This window comes from Microcaecilia unicolor, chromosome 12 (genome assembly GCF_901765095.1).
Source record: "Microcaecilia unicolor chromosome 12, aMicUni1.1, whole genome shotgun sequence".
Lineage (NCBI taxonomy): Eukaryota > Metazoa > Chordata > Amphibia > Gymnophiona > Siphonopidae > Microcaecilia > Microcaecilia unicolor.
The window spans coordinates 50,753,423-50,774,056 of NC_044042.1; the positions used below are offsets into that span (position 1 = coordinate 50,753,423).

Genomic DNA, 20,634 nt, shown 5'->3' on the forward strand with positions numbered 1-20,634 from the left:
AGGCTGACTTTCTAACAGAGTCATTAGAACAAAAAAAAGGGAGGAGGGAATATATACATATATATATATATATATATATATATATATATATATATATATATATATGTGTGTGTATGTGATGTTTATTTGTGTGGACTCTAGGCCCAAAAGCATTATCGAAGGCCAGAGAAATCGTAGAAATGTGGTCCACAAAAGATGCCACTGTCCCCAGAGTTGAAGAAAATCAAAGTTGCAGAGTCATGTCAAAAGCAACCAGTGTGGTCCACATCAACATCAGAACTTCAACCATTAGCACCCAACTAGGTGCAATTTCACAGTGATAGCAACCGCTGTATGCTGAGAACAGGCAGTGGCCAGAGGAGGGTCCAACAGAAACCTCAGGTTTGCCTGAGTCCAGGACATAGCAGGAAATCCACACTAGGCTTCAAATGTATCCAAACTGCTCTTTGGGAGGACCAAACAAAAGTAACTGGCTGATTGGTCACCCTTGCATTACATAATGAAAGACATGGACCTTGCCCTAAAGTACCACCCTTCAGTGAGCTGAATAAAGTAAGGTTAAATGCATCTGGTGCTCAATCAATTTCATACAGACTAAGTCAAAAGTCCGATGTTGGGATGTAACATTTGTTGAGTCGACCTAAAAACACAGCACTTTTTTTTATTATTATAGGTAAGTGGAGTCCCCCTTCTGATAGCAGTCAGGATGGCCATTTGTGTGCATACTTCAACAAATGACAAATAACCACTCAGAGTCAGGTAGCTGCTGTCTGTCTCTGCCCAAGCCTATGGGCACACTCTACGTGAATAGGTCCCAAGTGGTCAGGTAAGTGCAAATCTGTTGAAAACCAGGCCTCCAAGAAGCCAGTTAGTTCCTTATCTTCAGTGGTCTCAGGGAGACCCACCAACCTTAGGTTATTTCACTGCAACTTGTTTTCTAGATCATCCAGTTTCTCTTTATAAGTGGCCACTGTTTTCAGCAAATTTGTTTGCTGGTCCTCCAAGGCCTTTACCCAGTCCTCCAGATCGTTGGTTCTCTGTTGGTACTGAAGGAAGTCTCTGAGGGTTTTCCAATGCTCCTGCATCCTTTCCAGCTTATGATCAATAGAGGAGAAGTGACTATCAAGAAGTGGCTCCATTGCTGTGGTAACATCCACCACCACCTCCTCGATCCAAGCCGCCCCCGCAGCAGACGTGACCAGGCTGGAGGGAGGCGCCATCTTGTCTTCTCCAGGCTTGAGGCAGTCTCTTTTTGCAGAGGTTTTTTGGACGCAATCTGTGCAAGAGAAGAGTTGGAAGGTCTCCCCCCATACTCCACAGCTGTTCACCCGTCGAATAGTACGTTAGCGAGGGGGTTTGAGAAGAGGTTGCGGGAGAGCCGGTATTCAACAGCTGCTCCTGAGCATGTCGTCACCAGAAGTCATTTTCAAGTTTTTTAATTGGGTTGTGTAGTGCACTGAGTCATTCTCACAGCTGCAGTTTATACATGTATAAAATACAGGTGGTTTCAATATTCTTGAATTCCAGAACACATTCTTCAAAGGCACAAAAATTGACCAAAAGGATTTAGGATGGTTACTATTGTAACTACTTTTTCAATGAATTGATGTCTGAAAACCATCACTTCAATTTGATTAAAATGTCTAAAAACATTTGACCATGTACCTCATAGAAAACCAAAGCCTGACATTTTTAGAAATTTAAGCCAGTTTATGAAACATTGGAAATCACCCAAAGAGTTTGTCCAGATAAAAAAATAAATAACTTAGAAATTGTTTCCATTGACACATATGGGAGCAAAAATAGGGTACATATGGCACCCTTCAAAATAATCTACACACAGACAAGGGTGACGTGTGTGATTCCATCCCCAAACTGACAGGAAGTTGTAGTGCTGTGGACAGGACCCCCAAAAATAAGAGATAAGTAGACAGCAGGACCATCCTTGTGTGTGGGGGAGGGGGGTTAAAAGGGCAATCGACAGCTCCTTCCCCCTCCCCCTCCCAAGCTTTATTTCTCAAGTACAAATAAATCTGTTATAATGAATTTATGTGTATTAGTTTTCACACCTAAACCAAACAGAATAAGATGGGCTGATATCAGTAGATACTTGGGAATTCAGAGATCTGTGCCACCAAAGTTCAGAAAATGAGAGAGAATGTTCTCTCCACTGAAAGACAGAAGCTTCACACTGTTCCGTAAACCTATGACCTTTTGGCTTGCTTTTTCTCCCCTTTCATCAAATCATAGGAATGTGCTCTGCTGATCAGAGGAAAGGTCTATTAAGCTCATCATGTCTCTCATAGTGGCCAACCCGGACCACATGTTGAGACAGCTTGCAGGACCAAGAGTAAAGATAAACATTGTAATCATAAAAATTACCCAAAAAAATCTACTTCTACTAGTAGCAGGCATACCGTGTTATTTTGACAAAACAATATCATGCAGTGATGTCAAAAGTGTTTCCTGGATCTGATACATGGGGGGGGGGGGGGGCAGAATATGGGACTTGCTGGGTGGAGAATATCTCCTGGCCCTGGTGGTAACCCTATGAGTGTATGTTTTGCAGATGGAGATGGAACGTGCTCTTCTGCAGGGTGAGCGGGAGGCTGAGATCACACAACTGCAACAGGAGCAGAAGATTGTGGAGCAGTTACAGGAACAACTCAGCAGCCTGGAGTTCAGAACACAAAAGGAAAGGGACAAGGTACCGTTTTGGTCACTAGGTGGCACCTTACCGATGCAGGACAGGGACACACAAAGGCATGTCTGATCTGGGGTAATGAGTGAGTTGCTACAGCTCCCACATCTTCCTTCTCGGCACTGCTGCCAATTCTGCTTCCTCCTCATCTGTCACTGCCCCAACTTCTCCTGCTCATTTTTTGTTGGGGGCCTGAAGTTAATGTGGCATTGCAGATTTTGAACCCCTCTAGTTCTCTCATTCACCTGCGCTGCTGCCATTGACTTGTTGTGCCTGACTCCAAATAAGTAGAATTCAAAATAAATAAAAGTGGAGGGGCCATGGCCTACCCAAGACCACCTGTGGCTATGCTGCTGCTCCTGTTTCCTGCTGTCCTTTTCCCCTTATCTTCTCACCTGTAAAAGCAGCTGTCAGGGACATTCATCATCTGAAATCCAGGCAAGCTTCAGTTAAATGTCCCAGATAGTCCAGTGGTACCTGTGAGAAATGAGGAAGGTATGGTTATATTTTGAAAGTTTGAACTGGCGCGCAGACCATAATGGGAAAAAAGAAATGTTACACATTGGACTTTGTGTTTTCGGAACTGATTCTTATACATTGAAACAAACTGATGCCAGTGGGATATGTCTTCCTAATTTAGTGGCAAAATGTAGTGATTTTTCTCTCCTCCCCCCACCCCCCAATCTTCCTTAGAGTGTATTTGGAACCTAAATAGTATGCATATTGTATACACCAGTGGATTTGGGGTATTATTACTCAGTTTTCCAAATTCAGACTCAAGGCAAGTGATATACAGCTGCAGTAGGATTCCCATGGCCAAGAAGCCTTATGATCTTAGAAGTCTGTTTGCTAACTTATTCTAAGGCAATAATGTGCAGTTTTTGTCAATTAATGCATGTTAACTGTCAATAGATTCTATTATTTGACACTAGCTTAGCTTAATGCAGGATTTCTTTTTATTGCAACACAAGCATGCAGAACAGCTCATTATGTATAATGAAAACCCAACTGCTGTTAAAATTTGCAAGCTCAGAGGTGGTGTTAGTAGACTGATGTTCTCAGAGGAAAGATAATGCAGGAGCTGATGCTCTTGGGGAGCAAATTACAGAGGCCAGCATGGCTTAAAAAAAAATTCCCCCTTGTACCCCCATCTCAGAGATGCCAAGTAACCCAGTTCTAGGCTGGAAATTTTTTCACCAGTCCTGGATTTCTATGCATGCCCATCCTGGTGCATTATGGGACTTGCAGCACTGATGTCAATGGACAGGATCAGACACTACAAATCCTACACTGCTTTGGGATTTAAGTTCAAAACCAGGAGTGCCCCAAAATCTCCAGCTTGCAACTGGGTAACTTGGCATCTCTGCCATCCCTTAAAAGTACATTCCTCTGTGCACATCCTCCACTCCTGATCCCGGATTCTTTAAAAATATCACATGTACAGCCCCAGAACTGAGATTCCATCCCCATCTTTGATCCTTTGAAAATGCTCAAAGTTCCACCACCCCTTACTTGGCAGCCTGAATCCTCATTTTGTGGTGCACTCAATTTCTAGGAAGTGTGGCCATGGGAGGGGCATGGGCAGGCCAGGGGAGTGGTTGTGTACATGTTATAGAACAGTGCTTCCCAAGTCCAGTCCTGGAGTAGCCCCTTGCCAGTCAGGTTTTCAGGATACCCACAATGAATATGCATGAAAGAGATTTGCATATAGTGGAGGCAGTGTATGCAAATCAAGTTCATGCATATTCATTGTGAATATCCTGAATACCTGACCGGCAAGAGAGTACTCCAGGACTGGACTTGGGGAAACACTGTTATAGAACACTAGGGGTTGTACTCCTAATTGCCAACAGCTAAGCCCGAGGTTTGCTCCAGCCTTTGACATGGCATAAGTCCTCACGCCTAAAGTTAGGTGTGAAGCTGTGAACTTACGCTAGTATTCTATAATGGCAGTTCTGTGTAGAATTGCCGTTATAGAATTTGTGCTCAGCACACATCATCCTGGTGCCTCAATTTCTGGACCATATATAGAATTTACCCCTAAGTGGGACTCGAGTCAACAGAAGAGATTAACGTGACTTATCCAAGCTCTCAAGAAGAGTCAGAGGGAGAAGCAGTGTGTGAGCCGAGGTCTCTTGCTTCCCAGCCTATTATTTTAAGACTGATCTACTGCTGTCCCCAAAGAGAGTGGCTAAAAATTAATTAATCCCTGTTATAAAGCAAAGGTCCCATATTTTAAAGGATCAAACCAACTAATTTAGGGGTTTTTAGACTAGATCCCTTGAGATGAACATTTTACTCCATTAGAGCAGCTAAATCCAGTCCTCTGGTTTCATTAGATTTAGCCACTCTAAATGTGGGCAGTCCCAGGGTGCCATAGGAAGCAGATTGTGGTAGGCAACAGGAGCCATGGCCTGAGCAATATTTTGCCCAACACAGTATTAGCAACTAGACAGTTTGACAGTGGGGCTACTTTGTTTGGCCCCATACAACCAAAAAGGTGTTCCGCTAGTTAGCTGACCAAACTTCAATGCATCTGTCAGAGTTCTAAATCTATCTGACTAGTCCTTGTCTGGCTAGATTTAGACTGATTTTTAGATGTAACCTAACTTGCTAGGCTGCAGCTTAAAACATGTTTGAACTTTATTGGTGAAATTTTGTCTAGTAAGATCAGGGGATGAGCCCCTTGGAAAATAAGCCCCAGAGTCATTTATAAGCTAGTTTTATACTACTACTATCTTTTTAATTGTGTATTACTTGTTTGCAGTCATCTGCATGCACCTCAGAGCTCCTCTTTTAAGAGGGGGATAGCTAACATAAAGGGCTTTTACCAGAAACAGTCAGTGCCCTTTACCCCCCTTTCCTATCTTGTCTCTCTCTATCTGTCCCTCACTTTGCCATTTCCTTTCCCTCTCTATCTTTCCACCCCCACCCGCTTTGGGCCTGCCTGCTACATCCAGATAGAGCATGTGTATGTGTGTGTGTGTGTGTAGGGGTTGGGTGTCCCCTTTTTTTTAGAGAAGCAGATAAGGCTGAAGGATACTGACTTCTCTTCCTGACTGGTCCTTTTCACGGGGCTTTATATAATGTGCCTATGTGGATGAACAGACTCTAGAAAAAAGCTGCAGTGATGCCTTTATGCAGGATAGGCAGTGTTTTTGCTCACACAGCATGGCCTGCATGGGACTATTGCATCACCTCTGGGCAGAGTCCGAACATGGCAGGCAAGTAAATGAGTACCCACTAATGTTGATCCTCGCTTCTCTCTTTCATTCCACCCTTTCCACCTGATTCCCTACTCCTTTTCCTTCCATTATTGCCCCCTCCCTCACCAACCCCTACCTATATAGTCATTTGGTAATTTGTATGCTGAATGACTGCCCCTTTCACTGTCCCCAGGTACCGCCAAGGAGTCTTTACTATAAAGCAGGGGTTCTAAACTCAGTCCTCAGGGCACACCGAGCCAGTTAGGTTTTCAGGATATCCACAATAAATATGCATGAGAGATTGGCAGACACTGCTTCCTTGGCATGCAAATTTATCTTGTGCACTATCATTGCAGATATCCAGAAAACTGAACTGGATGGGTGTGCCCTGAGGATTGGGTTGAGAACCACCTCTATAAAGGAACATAGGTGTCTACTTTCCTTTTATAGTACACTAGTGTAACAGCAAAAATATGCACCAATAAGTTAGCTGTGAACTGTGGTGTAAGAGTAAACCCACGTGCCAGAGATACAAACATAAAGCTAGATTTAGTAAATGGCACCCAGCGCTATTCTATATAGGATGCTCTGGGATGAGCCCTCTTTATAGAATAAGTACATAAGTAATGCCACACTGGGAAAAGACCAAGGGTCCATCGAGCCCAGCATCCTGCCCACGACAGCGGCCAATCCAGGCCAAGGGCACCTGGCAAGCTTCCCTAACGTGCAAACATTCTATACATGTTATTCCTGGAATTGTAGATTTTTCCCAAGTCCATTTAGTAGTGGTTTATGGATTTGTCCTTTAGGAAACCGTCTAACCCCTTTTTAAACTCTGCCAAGCTAACCACCTTCACCACGTTCTCCAGCAACAAATTCCAGAGTTTAATTAATTAATTATTAATTATGCATTGGGTGCTGAATTCCGCACCTGATTTTTGGCTCGAGGACTTACACCAGCTGAAACCAGGTGTAAATCCTGGCATGCAAGTTGGGTGCTTACCTGCGTTATTCTGTAATACTGCACTCCGTGTTTTGGGACATCCCTAATCTGCCCTTGCCCCTCCCATGGGAATGCCCCCTTTGAAGTTGCGTGTGGATACACTTAGGCTCTATCCTATAACTGGGCGTGAAAGTGTATTTCCACACCAATCTGCCTTTTCAGCCCCATTTCAGCACTCTGCATCCATTGGACCGCATTTCTGCGATGAAGTTTGAGTGTGGAATTAGCACCTAACTTTTGGCGCCATTTATCGAATTTCCTCCATAACATTTAATATTCTATAAGTTACATGTATGTATCACACCCTTGCTCTGCCCAGACTCTGCCAGTATGTACGCTCACCTGTAATGTACATGCCTCATAGAATAGCGCTTAGGTGGAATTGGCATTTCTGAGCCTTTCTTCGCACACACGTATGTACTGGTGCACATTTTATAGAACTGCTCTGCACATATAAGAATCACATTCCCAGGGTTACATGACCACGGAGAGACTGAACCAAAGTAATTTCTTTAACGTTGGAACTTTTAGGGACATTGGAATGTTAACTTTCTAATGGGGTGATTTGCACAGTCCTGTAGGCTGTTCTTAAAGGAAAAGTGGAGGAGTGGCCTAGTGGTTAGAGCACTAGTCTTGCTATCCAGAGGGGGCTGATTCAAATCCCACTGCTGTCCTTGTGATCTTGGGCAAGTCACTTAACCCTGCATTGCCTCAGGTACAAACTTAGATTGTGAGCCCTCAGGGACAGGGAAATACCCAGTGTAACTCACCTTGAGCTGCCTAATGAAAAAGGTGTGAGCAAAATCTTAAATAAAAGTACATGCATGCTTCCGCTATAAGAATTGCCCAGAGGAAAAGTGCCTGCAGGCCTTCGCTTTTCCTACAGGTACTTCGTCCTCTTCCAAATATTGTAATTTTGAAACTACAAAATTGTGGACAGTGTAGCATGCCCTATCCTCATCGGGGATAAAAGTGTAGATGTGATATGGAAGAACACGCATCCCTACTGCAGGTGACAGTGTTCAGACAGGTAAATAGCCCTATACCCATGTAAATGTTTTTTGACGATTGCATTCTAAGGAGCACTATCAGTTGTCCCCTAATCAGCGGAAATGGTTTTGACTTATTCAAGGCCTTGTGTTTTTATGTAGAATGCATTTGAGGTATAATTGCAGGAAGGAGGAATTCTTCCACTTCAAATTCATCCTTGAGAGAAGCACAGAAAGATAGAAATGGCAGTGTGATTCCTTAACTGGGCAGGTTTTTCTCTCTCTTGCTCCCTTTGCGTGCAGGTGCAACTCCTAGTATTCAGGCTTTAGGCCTGAACTGATCCCTATATGTGAGTGTGCTTTCACTATGAGTAGACCAACCACATCAAAGAGCAGTACTTCGCTTTTCTTCCTGAGTCACCTCTCTACGAGACCTGCATCTTCCCTAGTGCACAGAGTAACAGCAAATGATTGCTCTTGAAACCTGAGATTTGTGTGACAGGAGACACAGAATACAAACAAAACCCACTTCTCATGTTCTGCGTTAATTTAATGAGGCTTTTCTAACTGCACTAACTCTAACCAGGAGAACCCACTCCCCCAAAATCTAATGTTCAGCAGCTCTGCATGACCCAGTGTCCTCTGTAACATATGACCCTGGCACACCTGCTAAGCGGGGTCTTCTGTACTGCTTAGCTGAGAAACCTTGCTCTTCTGTAACCTTGTCAATATGTCTGCGTTGTTTCCTAACCAAGTGCTCAGCCAGAGAAAAGCAAAATAAGAATAAATCTTAAATAAAACCCAAGCATTTCAAAAGTTATTGTGCTTAGCTAGATGTCAGTTCAGCTCTGCCCCTCTGTTGGAGAAAGGGCTGGTGAAATGGTCTTTGTCTGTTCTTATTCTCTTTGTGAAGTCACAGTCAAAGCTTGTGATATTTAATTTAGGAATATTTTATTTAGGTTTCATATGTATTTATTGCATTACCAACAAAATTGTTGCCCAAGGCAATACACACATGTTAAAAATACATACATAGAGTACGCATAGTGCTTTCTGTCTGTATCTTGTGGTTTGTAATGTTTACTGAGACATATTTGCCTCTGAGATTAGGTGAGGATAACTTTTGATTTTTATTATGCAGGCTAAGCCTACCATCCATTCAGAAGTCAGGTGTTTGCGAACAGGAAGTTGACTTACATTGTATATCCTCATTAACTGGAGCGTGAAGCTTCTTACTAATTTCCTAGGAGAAGGGCAGAGCTTTACATTGCTCCCCAGTTTAACTAGAGGAGGTACAGTGTCTAAGGCTGCTCTTCATAGGCAGCAGAATAGGGTGGGCCACAGGCCATGGCCCAACCAACTTTTTACCCAACAGCAACAAGACAGCTTGGGAGGCAAAGGCAGAAGTTGGTTTGCTTGTTCCTCACACCACCATCACCACCAACCCAGGGGCGTAGCCAGACAACAGATTTTGGGTGGGCCTAGGCAAGAATTGGGTGGGCACCAAGTGTTCTCCCCCCCCTCCGCCCAAAAAAAAAGATGATCTCAACTGGTGGGAAAATGCTTCTTTCCACCTTGGCAGCAGGCATGCACTGAAAACTGAGCATGCGCAGGTGCCGGTGTCATGGAGAGTAGCATTTTCGTTAGCATCAGGGGAAAATCTTCAGCTGGCGGAGCTTGGGATTCCCACCAGTTACCACTAAACATTTGCTACTGTTGGGTGGGCCTGAGCCATAAATGGGTGGGCCCTGGCCCACCCAAGCCCACCTGTAGCTACGCCACCAGAAAGGTGTTTCACTGCCCCCTGCTGCTTCCTGATTATTTAGGAGAGGAAGAGCTTCTGAGGTTGCTCCCTAACTCCCTAGGAAGTAGAGAACCTGTGGCACACCATTGATTCACTAGGGCAGGGGTCCTTTGCTCAGTCCTCAGTACACACCCAACCAGTCAGATTTTCTGGATACTCACCATAAATATGCATGAGATAGATTTACATGCACCACCTCCATTCTATGCAAATCTATCTCATGCATACCCATGGTGGGTATCCAGAAAACCTGACTGGTTGGGTGTGTCCCAAGGACTGGGTTGAGAACCCCTGCACTAGGGGAAAAAGCAAGTGTGAGGAACATGAGAAATGAAGCTCCAAGTTTCATAATAAAATGACTGTTATGTTGAACTTCTCAAACTTGTGAGGAGCCTCTGATCTCTTCTTTTCTCTGGCTGAGTCACTTTTCTAATTCTCTGGCTTTTGCATGGCATGGATTTGAGAAGTTTTGTTTTGTTTTTGTTTTGTTTTTTTAATGTTTCCTCATATTCAGGAAAGGGCAAAGGTTGATGCGGAAAGGAAGGAGCTAGAGAGGTTGGAGTCGCATTACAGCGAGCTGAAGAAACAGTTGCACAACTGCCCCGAGTCTATGAGGGAGCAGTTACAGGACCAGCTGAAAAGGGTCAGTGCCACCCGATTGGTTCTCCAGCATCCCCAGTACCCTCAAACACACCCCCTCACCTCACCACCTCCTATCTCTGTACACTGCAAAGGATCACAGCTTCTCTCAGGAAAGAGCAGAAGGATTATGGGTAAGAGCGCAGTGTGAACAGAACAGACACTGCGCTGGTTGGAGAGGGGAACAGCGAAGGATGGGCAGGTTCATAATGGAGTGACTTTGCAGTGCTCTGCTACTAACTTGGGCCTATAACTCTCTGTCTGCAACTTATTCTTAACTGTCTCTTGTCGCTTTCTAGTTTCCCCTTTGCTGAAAGTGCTTGTGCTCAAGTGTCTACACCCCTCCAGCTCTTGTCAAGGGGAACAGCAGACTGCATTTCTAAGATGTTGGGTTCTGCTACAAGGTCAGGAAGGGCCCAGCCTCTTCACATGGTTTTGGATTTGGGCTCTTGCCAAACCCATTGTAGTGGGAAAGGGGAGGCGGAGGGCCCAGCCACCCCCCCCCCCTCTGTTTTTGGGTTTTCTCTAGGTACAGCTTGCTGGGTTTGCAAGTGAAGCCAAAGACCCAGTCTCTCTATATGCTTCTGCATAGGCTCTAGTAATATCCATTATGGTAAAGAGATGGATAACCAAACTTTCCCTTTTGGTTCTGGAACTAATACTGTAGGGGTGGAGTAGCAAGGGCTCAGCTTTTCCATGTTCTGACACTGCTCTTGCCATAATTGATGTGGTGAAAGTGGGGTAGTAGAAAATGCCTAGCCTGAGAGCACTGATTTGGTTTCCGCATTCTCTAGGTTCACGCCCCTAACCACTTTCCCACTCTCCAAGCTATATGGCAGTGGCTCACAAACTGTGGGTCAGGGCCTCAAATAGGATCATATTAGTGGATGGGGGGTCACAGAAACAGAGCTATTCTTGCTCTCTTTGGATCTGTGCCGCAGTGGCAGCCAACATGGGGCCTGTGAGTTGGCGAATATTAACAGGCCGTGGCCTCCCCTGGGTAAGATTCTTGTTAGACAGGAAACTCATACAGAACAGTGGGATCCATTGATGGGAACTGACTCGCAGGCCTTGTACTGACAGTTGCCACTGCTACAACTCGTATCTTCCTGCTTTGGATGAGTGGGAGAGGGGAAATGGTGACCTGCTATTATCAGTTGTTCAAATGGGGTCAGAGTTTCAGAAGCACTGATGTTTTGTGTGCCATCTTCTGTGGATGGAATCTTTCCTGGGGTTTGGTCCATTGGAGCTAGCTCTGCAGGTGCTGTGGTTGCTTGAGCATCCCCAATATTGAGCAAACTCCTTGACTGTGTCCAGAGATGGGGTAATTTCCATTGGGTTTAGCACCCCCAATCATTTTGAAAAGTTGGCTTATATGCGCTGGTGCTATGGGGTTGCTGCTGGGTTTAGTGTTTTATTTTCTTTTGATCCACATCTGGAAATTGCCACAGTTCTTTTTTTTTTTTTTTTAATTGCTGCTGAAACTAAGCTGGATTGGGTTGTGGGTGGGATACAGAGGCATTTCAGGGGAGTTCTGAATAGTTTGTATTCCTTGCTGAAGGAGACTGAGGCCCTGGAGACAGAGACCAAGCTGTTTGAAGACCTGGAGTTCCAACAGCTGGAGAAAGAGTCTCGCCTAGAGGAGGAACGAGAGACGGTGAACCAGCAAATCCTGCAGAGCAAGACTGAGTATCAGCGAAGTATTACCAAGAGGAAGGTGAGAAGGGGGAGGGGCAACACTAGAGAAAGGAGGAAGATGATTGGCAATATAAGTTAAGCGGGAGTGAACATAATGGAGCAGCAGACACTGTGTCCCCTAGAAAAAAAGTTTGACTGGAAGTCAATAGCAGGAGTTGGGTCCCTCCCTCCCTCCCTGTGCCATAGTGGTGCTTAGCCAGGAGCGTTCCAAGCCAGAATTGTGCTCAGTGCAACACACCCCCTGGCACCGCTGCATCGCCTACTGAACAATTTTTGCATTCTGCCTACACATCCCTCGGACAGGCCCTGTGCTTAGCATTCTAGAGATCCAGATTTTGGGCAGCATTAAGGCCTCTGTTGTGGAGAACTCAGGAGATGCTACCATGCTGTGCTTCCTCATGGTTCCTGGGTACAATCAGTGAGCTTGAGAGAGATGCCACCATGCTAGTTCCACACTCTGGTATCTGGATCAGTGGGCTTGAAAGGAGGAGGAAGGTTTGACTGTTGCTTCAGTCCTGGTATCTTGCCTGGATCAGGAAAGCATGGTAGGGTTTTATTCTCGCATTCTGGGAGAAACTCTTCTCTCATAGTAATACTGTAAATAATGAAGGAAAATGACCAACATGGCATGGCGAATCTCGTCTGCCCAGTAAGGTTTCTACGGTTGTACCTGCTGCTCCATGCAGGTTACCCTGTTCAGTTCTTTTTCATCACTGTGCTTCTCTTCCTATGTCTGCATCAGCAGTGCCTCAGACCATTTGTTTGCCCCAGGAGTGGGACTTCCTCATAGAGACCTTTCATCCTCCATTACCCATCTCCTGCTATTGCACTCTGAAAATATGTGCTGTGGCCGTTCTGCCAACATTCCCGGCACTGAATAAATGTAAAATACTGAGAAGCTGGCAATATGTCCAGTTTTCCTTTTTGGTTTCCAATCAGTGATTGGCATGAGTCTGGGACAATGCGGGGAGGGGGTTAGTAGTATTTTTTTGGAATTTGCCCAAAGTAACAAAGTAAGCAATGGCAGATAAAGACCAAAAGGGTCCATCCAGTGTACCCAGTTGAGATTTGTCTAAAATTTCCGAATGCAATCATATACCAACTCCTCCTCTGCTCAAGTGTTCCAGTTGACCTTCTGACCCACTTCTCATATCTGTCCCAGTCAATGCCAAAAATCCACAATTAATAGGTTCTTCATGCTTTCTTTGAGCACCCGAAGGGCTTTCCAGGCATCCATTACTCTTTGAATGGACAAAAAATATTTCCCGACTGTCTTCACCCTTAGTTTTACATCACGATCCCTGTACTTCAACTTCCAGTAGGATTTCAAAATGGAGGGTGCAGTTATCCAGAAAATGTGTAGGTTGAGAGGTTTCTTTCTAGATCTGCTGCTCCTGAAGTTCATTTGTGGCTCATATTAATCATATGTTGTCTTTATTTAAGGAACGAGTTCAAGCATTGGAGGTTCAAATTAACCAGATACGTCTGCAGACGATGCAGGAATCAGAACGTCTGGCCAGAGAGAAGAGCACCACCTTACAGTTGATTCAGAAGGTACCATACCATAAACTGATTCCCCTCCCCCCCACAAACTTGCTTTCTTTCCACAGGTCTTGTGCCATCTTCAGAGCCTGCCCTCCACTCTTGCAGGAACTAGGTTCTCTGCCTCACCTGATATTGTCACACTGGTCCCAACACTTGCCCAAATTCTACACCCAGATACTGAATCCTGCCTACCCTTGACAGGCCCTCTGTGCCTAAGTACTGACCATGATAGGTCAGTCCTTGTGCCATCATCGCTGCCCCATGGCTTGCCCACCTTGTGCTTTTGACTGGAGTGTGTGCCCCATCACACTAGGTCATTCTCCCATTTCACTGGGCCCTACTTGTCCCCCTCAGATCAGGCTATGAACCCATGCCTTCCCAGAGTTTTCTCTCCTTACGTCTGACCATGCTGTACTTTCCGGAGTGTTTAGTCCTGTACACCAGGCTTAGGGAGTCCTAAGATCCTATTCCCTCATTTAAGTCTCTGCCTTTCACAACCCTACCCAGACTATTATCCCTCTAATTCTATAAGGGGCCGATATTCAGACCGCAGGAGGGAGCCTGGCTAACTCCCATGGACGGCAGTCAGCCCGGGTATTCAATGACGGGCTGACTGGCATTGAATATCTGGTTTATTTGTAGCTGGTTTAGTTAACCAGCTGAGTCGATATTTAAGTGGCCCGCTGTGGCCGCTTACAATAGCTGGATATTTTTTTATTTATTTTGTTACATTTGCATCCCACATTTTCCCACCTTTTTGCAGGCTCAATGTGGCTTACATAGTACCGTAAACGGTGTTAGCCAATTCCAGTATGAACAAGGTGATATTGAGGTACATATATGGTAAAGACCATTGGGGGGAACTTAGAGAGGGAGAGGAAGGATTAAGATATGTCCAGTTACGGTCTTTGGTTACGTTATGTCGCTGGTATCCCTTGCCAGTCAGGATTTCAGGACATCCAAAATGGAGTATGCATTGAATATTCAGAGATAGCTGGCTATTGTCACGCAATATAGCTGGTTGTCTCCTAGGCACTAACTGGGAGTTTTCAGCAGGGGATAACCAGCTGTCCCCTGCTGAATATCGTCAGATAGCTGGTTAAGTGCCATTTAATCATCTCCCCCTACGTTCCTGCCCGTAACCTCCGCTCACAAGACAAATCCCTCCTCTCAGTATCCTTCTCCACCATTGCCAACTCCAGGCTCCGCTCATTTTGCCTTGCCTCACCCTATGCTTGGAACAATCTTCCTGAATCCCTACGCCAAGCCCCCTCCCTACCCATCTTCAAATCCTTGCTTAAAGCTCACCTCTTCAATGCTGCTTTCAGAACCTAACCTTTTCGAACATATAGGTTGCCCCAATCTGTCTGACCTTTCAGATTAACTGTACATTTGTCTTTTAGATTGTAAGCTCTTCGAGCAGGGACTGTCCTTCCATGTTAAATTGTACAGCACTGCGTAACCCTAGTAGCGCTTTATAAATGTTTAGTAGTAGTAGTTAATCAGCCAGGTGCTGTTCCTGGCCGGTTAAATGGTTTTGAATATCGGGGAGATAATCTTTAGCATCTACATGTAAGTGCCAATTACTTACTAAGATGATACAATACCAGCGCTTACACATGTGAATGTTGCTTGGATGCTAAGCAATATTCTACAGGTTTAGCGTGCAACCGCAAGGGGAGTGTTCTTGTGGGCAGGGCCCACAATTAGGCACATAACTTAAAGAATACTATAAGATACGCGTCAAAGTGCAGCATTTCCGCATTAACATTTACACCTGCCTTTTACATGGCATAAATGTTGGCTTGAAGATGCGTACTTAACGCTCAGTTCTAATGAAATCTGGGTGCCCAGATACGGTTGTGGAATTTGCTTTGGGCTCTCTGCATTTTACATCCCAAATTTGGGTGACCAGTATAGAATTGCTCTCTATAGGTGCTCCCCTTGCACTTTTTTTTTTTAGTTTGCCCTCTAATGCTGGGGTCTGCGTTCCATGCCGGGCATGTCTTTTGTGCTAACTTTTCACTCCTCTACTGCACCCTAGCCTAATCTCTCTCCCTCTTTTCTTCTGCAGGAGAAAGAGAAACTTTTGGCTGTAGAGAGGCAATATCACTCAGTCACTGGGGGGAAACCCTTCCCCAAATCCTCCTCAGCTTTGAAAGAGGTAACTGTCCGAGTCCTGCAGTGAGAAACCCAGAGCCAGCAGGGTCTTGAGAACTTAACAGCTGGAAGAACCTGCATGTCCTGTTCTATCACATTTCTCTGTGGTCCTGGTGTCTTTGAAGGGTTTTAAAGAATTTTCAGGTCAGTGTTCAGCTGGCGGCAGTGAGCATCTTTTTAAATGTTGACTGCTACTGGTTAGATTAAACCAGGGGGTTTCAACCCAGCCAGTCAGGGTTTTCAGGATATTCAATGGGGATATCCTGAAAACCCTGACTGTCTGGGTGTGCTCTGAGGACTGGGTTGAAAACCTCTGGATTAGACCCTGATATTCAGTGCCAGGCCGTATCCAGTCGCCAGCACTGAATAGCCGGCTCATTGGCAGCGCCCAGAAGTTATATGAGTACAGCCAGTATTCAGAGCTGAAAATCGCTGCTGCCCACATAACCTCTGGGTGAGCTCCCAACTCTTCCCGTGGACTGTCCTGGCACTGCCTAGATTGTGCTGGGCAGTCAGAGCCAATATTCAGCAATACTGCCTGGTTAAGTGCTGCTGGATATTGGTGGATGGCCAGCTGACCATGATTTAATCATGCAGAACCCTCTCCTACTCAGTTAAATTGTTTTGAATATCGGGCCCTCTGAAACTCCATGTAAAGGTTTTTCCAAGTATCTTCTCTTCATATAAAACCCATGATGCATAGGACAGAGGCAATTTATATAAATCCACAGCCGAGCAGAGAGGCAGAGTTATGTGAGAAGGGAGCAGGAACTGGAACTATAGCTCCTGTTGGTGTGACTGCTGCACAGGAACAACCTGTCTTCATACTACAGATGGTTTATTTTTGACTCTTGCAACCAGGTTCACTGGTGGTAATGTTCCAAAATGATTGGGGGGGGGGGGGGGTGCTAAACCCAAATTACCCCTTCCTAGACCCAGTGAAGGAGCTTGCTCAATATTGGGGGGTGCTCAACACCCATTGCACCGATCACCAGGTTGCTGCTTTCTATTTTGCCTCGAAGGAAGCTACTGGCAACCTCATCTTTGTGCCCTGTTTACTCTGTGCCCTTTCACTTGTACACATATATGTAAGTGTACTTCCTAGCAAAATCTGCCTCCACAGCCCCGCTCAGAACATTATATGCACTCCCTTTGCAGTTAAGTCTGGGAATTTTCCCTTCCATGCTCTGGTAAAATGTTGAGTATGGAGGGTTTTACAGATTTCTAATAAAAATCCCTACGAAAAGGAAGGAAAAAAACACCCTACGTAAAAAAAAACACCTGAAACCAAAGTAGGAGTGGACTTTGCTGAAACACAGCCCCTTGTTGGGTCCTTTCAATTGTTGGGACTTTGTCAATAAAGGAGTATTTTACACTAGTTGCTGGAAGTTCTTTGGTCTACCCCTACTTTGGTTTCAGGTAACAAACATCCCTAGAGTTGAAAGCTGAGACTGTCCACTGTTCTTTGTCGTCAGTCTGTTGGACCTCAGTTTTCTAGCGTTCAAACCAATGAGGCAAATTAACACTCACAGCTACTATGAGTGGGAGATCAGGCTGTGACAGTAATTTCAGCATGAGTTTAGAATGGACATGCCTGGGACCCCATGGATATTGGAAAAGACAGAAAAAGACAAACTGATGACTTCTGCACTAACCAGGCATTAAGAATTGGAGGGAGGGGGGTACTCAAAATTCCCAGTTCAGAAAGTCACCGATATAAGTTGAAATGGATTTTTCTCAAACTCAGGGAACCCAGTGCCTCTTTCTGCTGCACGCTGCCTGTGTCTGAGGAACATCTAGTTTTTGTGCTCTGTCAGTGCTCTGTCTCTAGTGCATCTGACTGAAGGTAGGGTGTCTTTGAGGTCAGTGGGAAGTGTATTCACAGCTTATTTATATCATTCAAAGTGTCATAAACCCAGCAGCACTCAGAGAGTTACAATACTAAAGCCAGCTAGTTCAGAGTTTTGGAGCTGCTTGGAGCTTGCTCCTTCAGTGTACTCATGCCAGGTCCTTGACGCTCTCTCCTTTCCAGATTCCAGGAGTTCATGATGTTTGCAGATGTGGCCAAATTCTTCAGTAATATGCAGGGCCCATTCCCTGATGCTAGCACAGCTGCTGCAACCGACTGCTCACTCTTGCTTGCTGTACCTCCTGGTTTCTAAAGAATAACCTTTGCTGCTTTTATTAAAAAGGGCTTCTGGGACAGAAAACGAAGGGACTTGGAAGTTCCAGATGGGAAAGGGCTGCTTACGCTTGCACCACTAGTTCATTGTGAGAGCAATTTTCAAAACTGTGTGCGTTTTAATGCCAAGTCTGCAGATACCTTTCCCTTCGGATTTGCAACAATTCTCAAGTACGGGTATCTCTTTTTCCTTCTGAAAACTGTTGGGGGAAACAGTACTATGGAAGCAACAAGGCAAGCAATCCACAAGATCCAATATGGAAAACAGAAGAGGAGCAGACCTTACGAAAGAAACAATATTTATTCACCCCTTTTGGCTCCCAGGTTTAAGCAGATGTGCCCTACATGGCCATGTTTCACCAGTATGGCTGCCTCAGGGGCAGATGAATACCAGCTGGTATAAAAGTGTAAGCTTCACCAAACTGGTAAAAACTGTGCCTGTATCCTGGCTTCTTTCATGCTGTCTGCTCCTCTTTTGTTTTCCACACAGGGAAAAAATACTGGCAGGGAAGTACAGTTGCTTTTCCAATGGGTACTTTTTTTCCATGATAAATTACACACGCGGTTTTGAAAATATAAACGTGTCTTTTAGTTTCCTCTGATCTAACCCTGCTTCAGGAGTGCTTGCCTGAAATATGTTTAACATTATGAGTGCTGTGAAATAGTGCATCTGCTTTTACTGGTATACAGAGTACACAGTTTTCGAATAGTCCTGTGCAAGTAGCAATTTAGAAGTTGCCTGTCCTGTTCGTATGCTGCTCATTCTTCGCCCTCGAGAAAGTCTATGTGTGTATTGATAAAAGTAGGAAATAGGTTTTCTGAATACCTACTTTCATGCATATAAACTCTTGGGAAATTTTGTAAGTGCCCACTTGAGCTGTAAAATGCAGTTCTATGTATATTCAAGTCACTTATAAAATTACCCCCTTAAGTAATGCAGTAAGTCTTTTCCTCTACTTCCATGCCTTCCTCTCCCCCAGCTTTTGTGGCTTCAGCTTTCACCCCTTTGCTTCCATGAGCTCCCTTCCCTCTCTTTTTCCAGGGGCGTTCTCCCCCATTGCTTCCATGTACTTCCCCATCCCACATGACACTTCTTCTATGCTTCTGTTGGTCCTCTTATAGTTCCCTGTTATTTTTATTGTTTTAATTTATTTTAACCACTCAGGCTGCCAATTGGGCAATATATCAAATGATAAATAAACAAAAACCTCATGATGCCACTGTGCCCCTCTGCATGGCACCTCTCACCATCCTGAGCCTGCATCTGTGCCTCTATGTGCTCCCTCCACATTTCACTGATGTCTCTGTTGTATAGAGGGCATGGGTGTGATGCCAGAACACTACAGGATTTTTTTTTCTTTTTCTTTTCACTAATTCATCTAAATTTGTTGACTTGCAAAGTTCAGTTAAGATAGAAGCCTCGTTTTAAGCTTAGTAGCAGGGTACACAGCACAAAACAGATATTTCATATCACTTGGCCAAATGTGAAACAGGAAGATTTCCTAAAACAGATTTGACATCCCTGGAGTAGAACATTTCCTCAGACGATCATACTCCACTCTTTCTTCTGATTTCACTTTTGTCTGTGAGCTGACCTTAGAAAAGACAAAGTAAGATTAATTCTATAAACTGGGCGCTAACTTATGTACCACTGCATGTGTACATGTTTAAAACGCTAGCACTTTGTGTGTATTTGCAAGCAGGGCCCACGCTTATGCAAGCTCTATGGCTGCCGTAAGTGCAGGTGTTTTAAATGTTAGGTATGTTGATACCGGGTTACACTAGTATTCTAGAATGGACCCTGAGCACCTGAGTTCCATTATAGAATAGACTCCTCCCACATGGTGTCAGTGGCTAAATGGAGGCACCGAGTTCTAGAATTACACCCTGTGTTTGTCAAGGATGCAGGGAGTGAATCTAGATTATTTTTTGTTTGTCTAATATGTCAACTTTGGCCATGGTTTTTCCATCGTTCTTTTAAGAGCACACATTCTGTTTATATTCTGCTACAAACAGTGATGTGTCAATTTGCAAGTGTTAAAAACAAATTATAACTATTTTTATATAGTAATGCAATAAGCACTTATATCATAATAACTGTTTATAACAAGGCAAGTAGGAGGAGTTCCTCTAATCAGATTGAGAAGAATCCTGCCTTTTTTATTTCTTAGGATTTTGCTCACACCTTTTTCGGTAGTAGCTCAAGGTGAGTTACATTCAGGTACACTGGATATTTCTCTGTCCCAGGAGGGCTCACAATCTAAGTTTGTACTTGAGGCAATGGAGGGTTAAGTGACTTGCCCAAGATCATGAGGAGCAGCAGTGGGATTTGAAGTGGCCACCTCTGGATTTCAAGACCAGTGCTCTAACCACTAGGCCACTCCTCCACTCCTTGAAACTGGTGTCTGAATATAGTTCTGAAATCATGGCTCTGAACCTGGGGGCTGCCAGGCCTGGCTGCGTATGCGCTGAGCCTGGGGGCCGCTGGTTCTGGCTGTGTATGCACTGAGCCTGCAGTCTGCTTGCTAATTTTACATTTGTTTTAACACAAGTGCTAAGTTTTCTCTTTTTTGGTGACTGAGCCTTAACCTTGTCTCACTTTTGTTCCACCTTTCCCTTCTGGTTCCTCGCCTCCTGCCTGAAGCACTATGTGACAGTTGAGCAGCTCAGTGACCTGTTTGGGGATTTAAAAGCTGATGTAGGTCCC

At 44.7% G+C, this 20,634-nt stretch overlaps 1 protein-coding gene across 7 annotated transcripts in view; it reads left to right on the top strand.

Annotated features, from left to right (window-relative positions):
• PHLDB1 (pleckstrin homology like domain family B member 1) overlaps positions 1-20,634 on the top strand; it is a 142,835-nt gene that overhangs the window by 82,656 nt on the left and 39,545 nt on the right. For 4 of the 7 annotated variants that reach the window (XM_030222012.1, XM_030222013.1, XM_030222014.1 and 1 more), the window contains exons 9-13: positions 2,570-2,707; positions 10,218-10,346; positions 11,904-12,059; positions 13,484-13,594; positions 15,660-15,749. In XM_030222012.1, coding sequence (XP_030077872.1) covers positions 2,570-2,707; positions 10,218-10,346; positions 11,904-12,059; positions 13,484-13,594; positions 15,660-15,749 — 624 coding nt within the window. The remainder of the gene's footprint in view (positions 1-2,569; positions 2,708-10,217; positions 10,347-11,903; positions 12,060-13,483; positions 13,595-15,659; positions 15,750-20,634) is intronic. The other 3 variants (XM_030222015.1, XM_030222017.1, XM_030222018.1) reach the window with 1 other exon arrangement.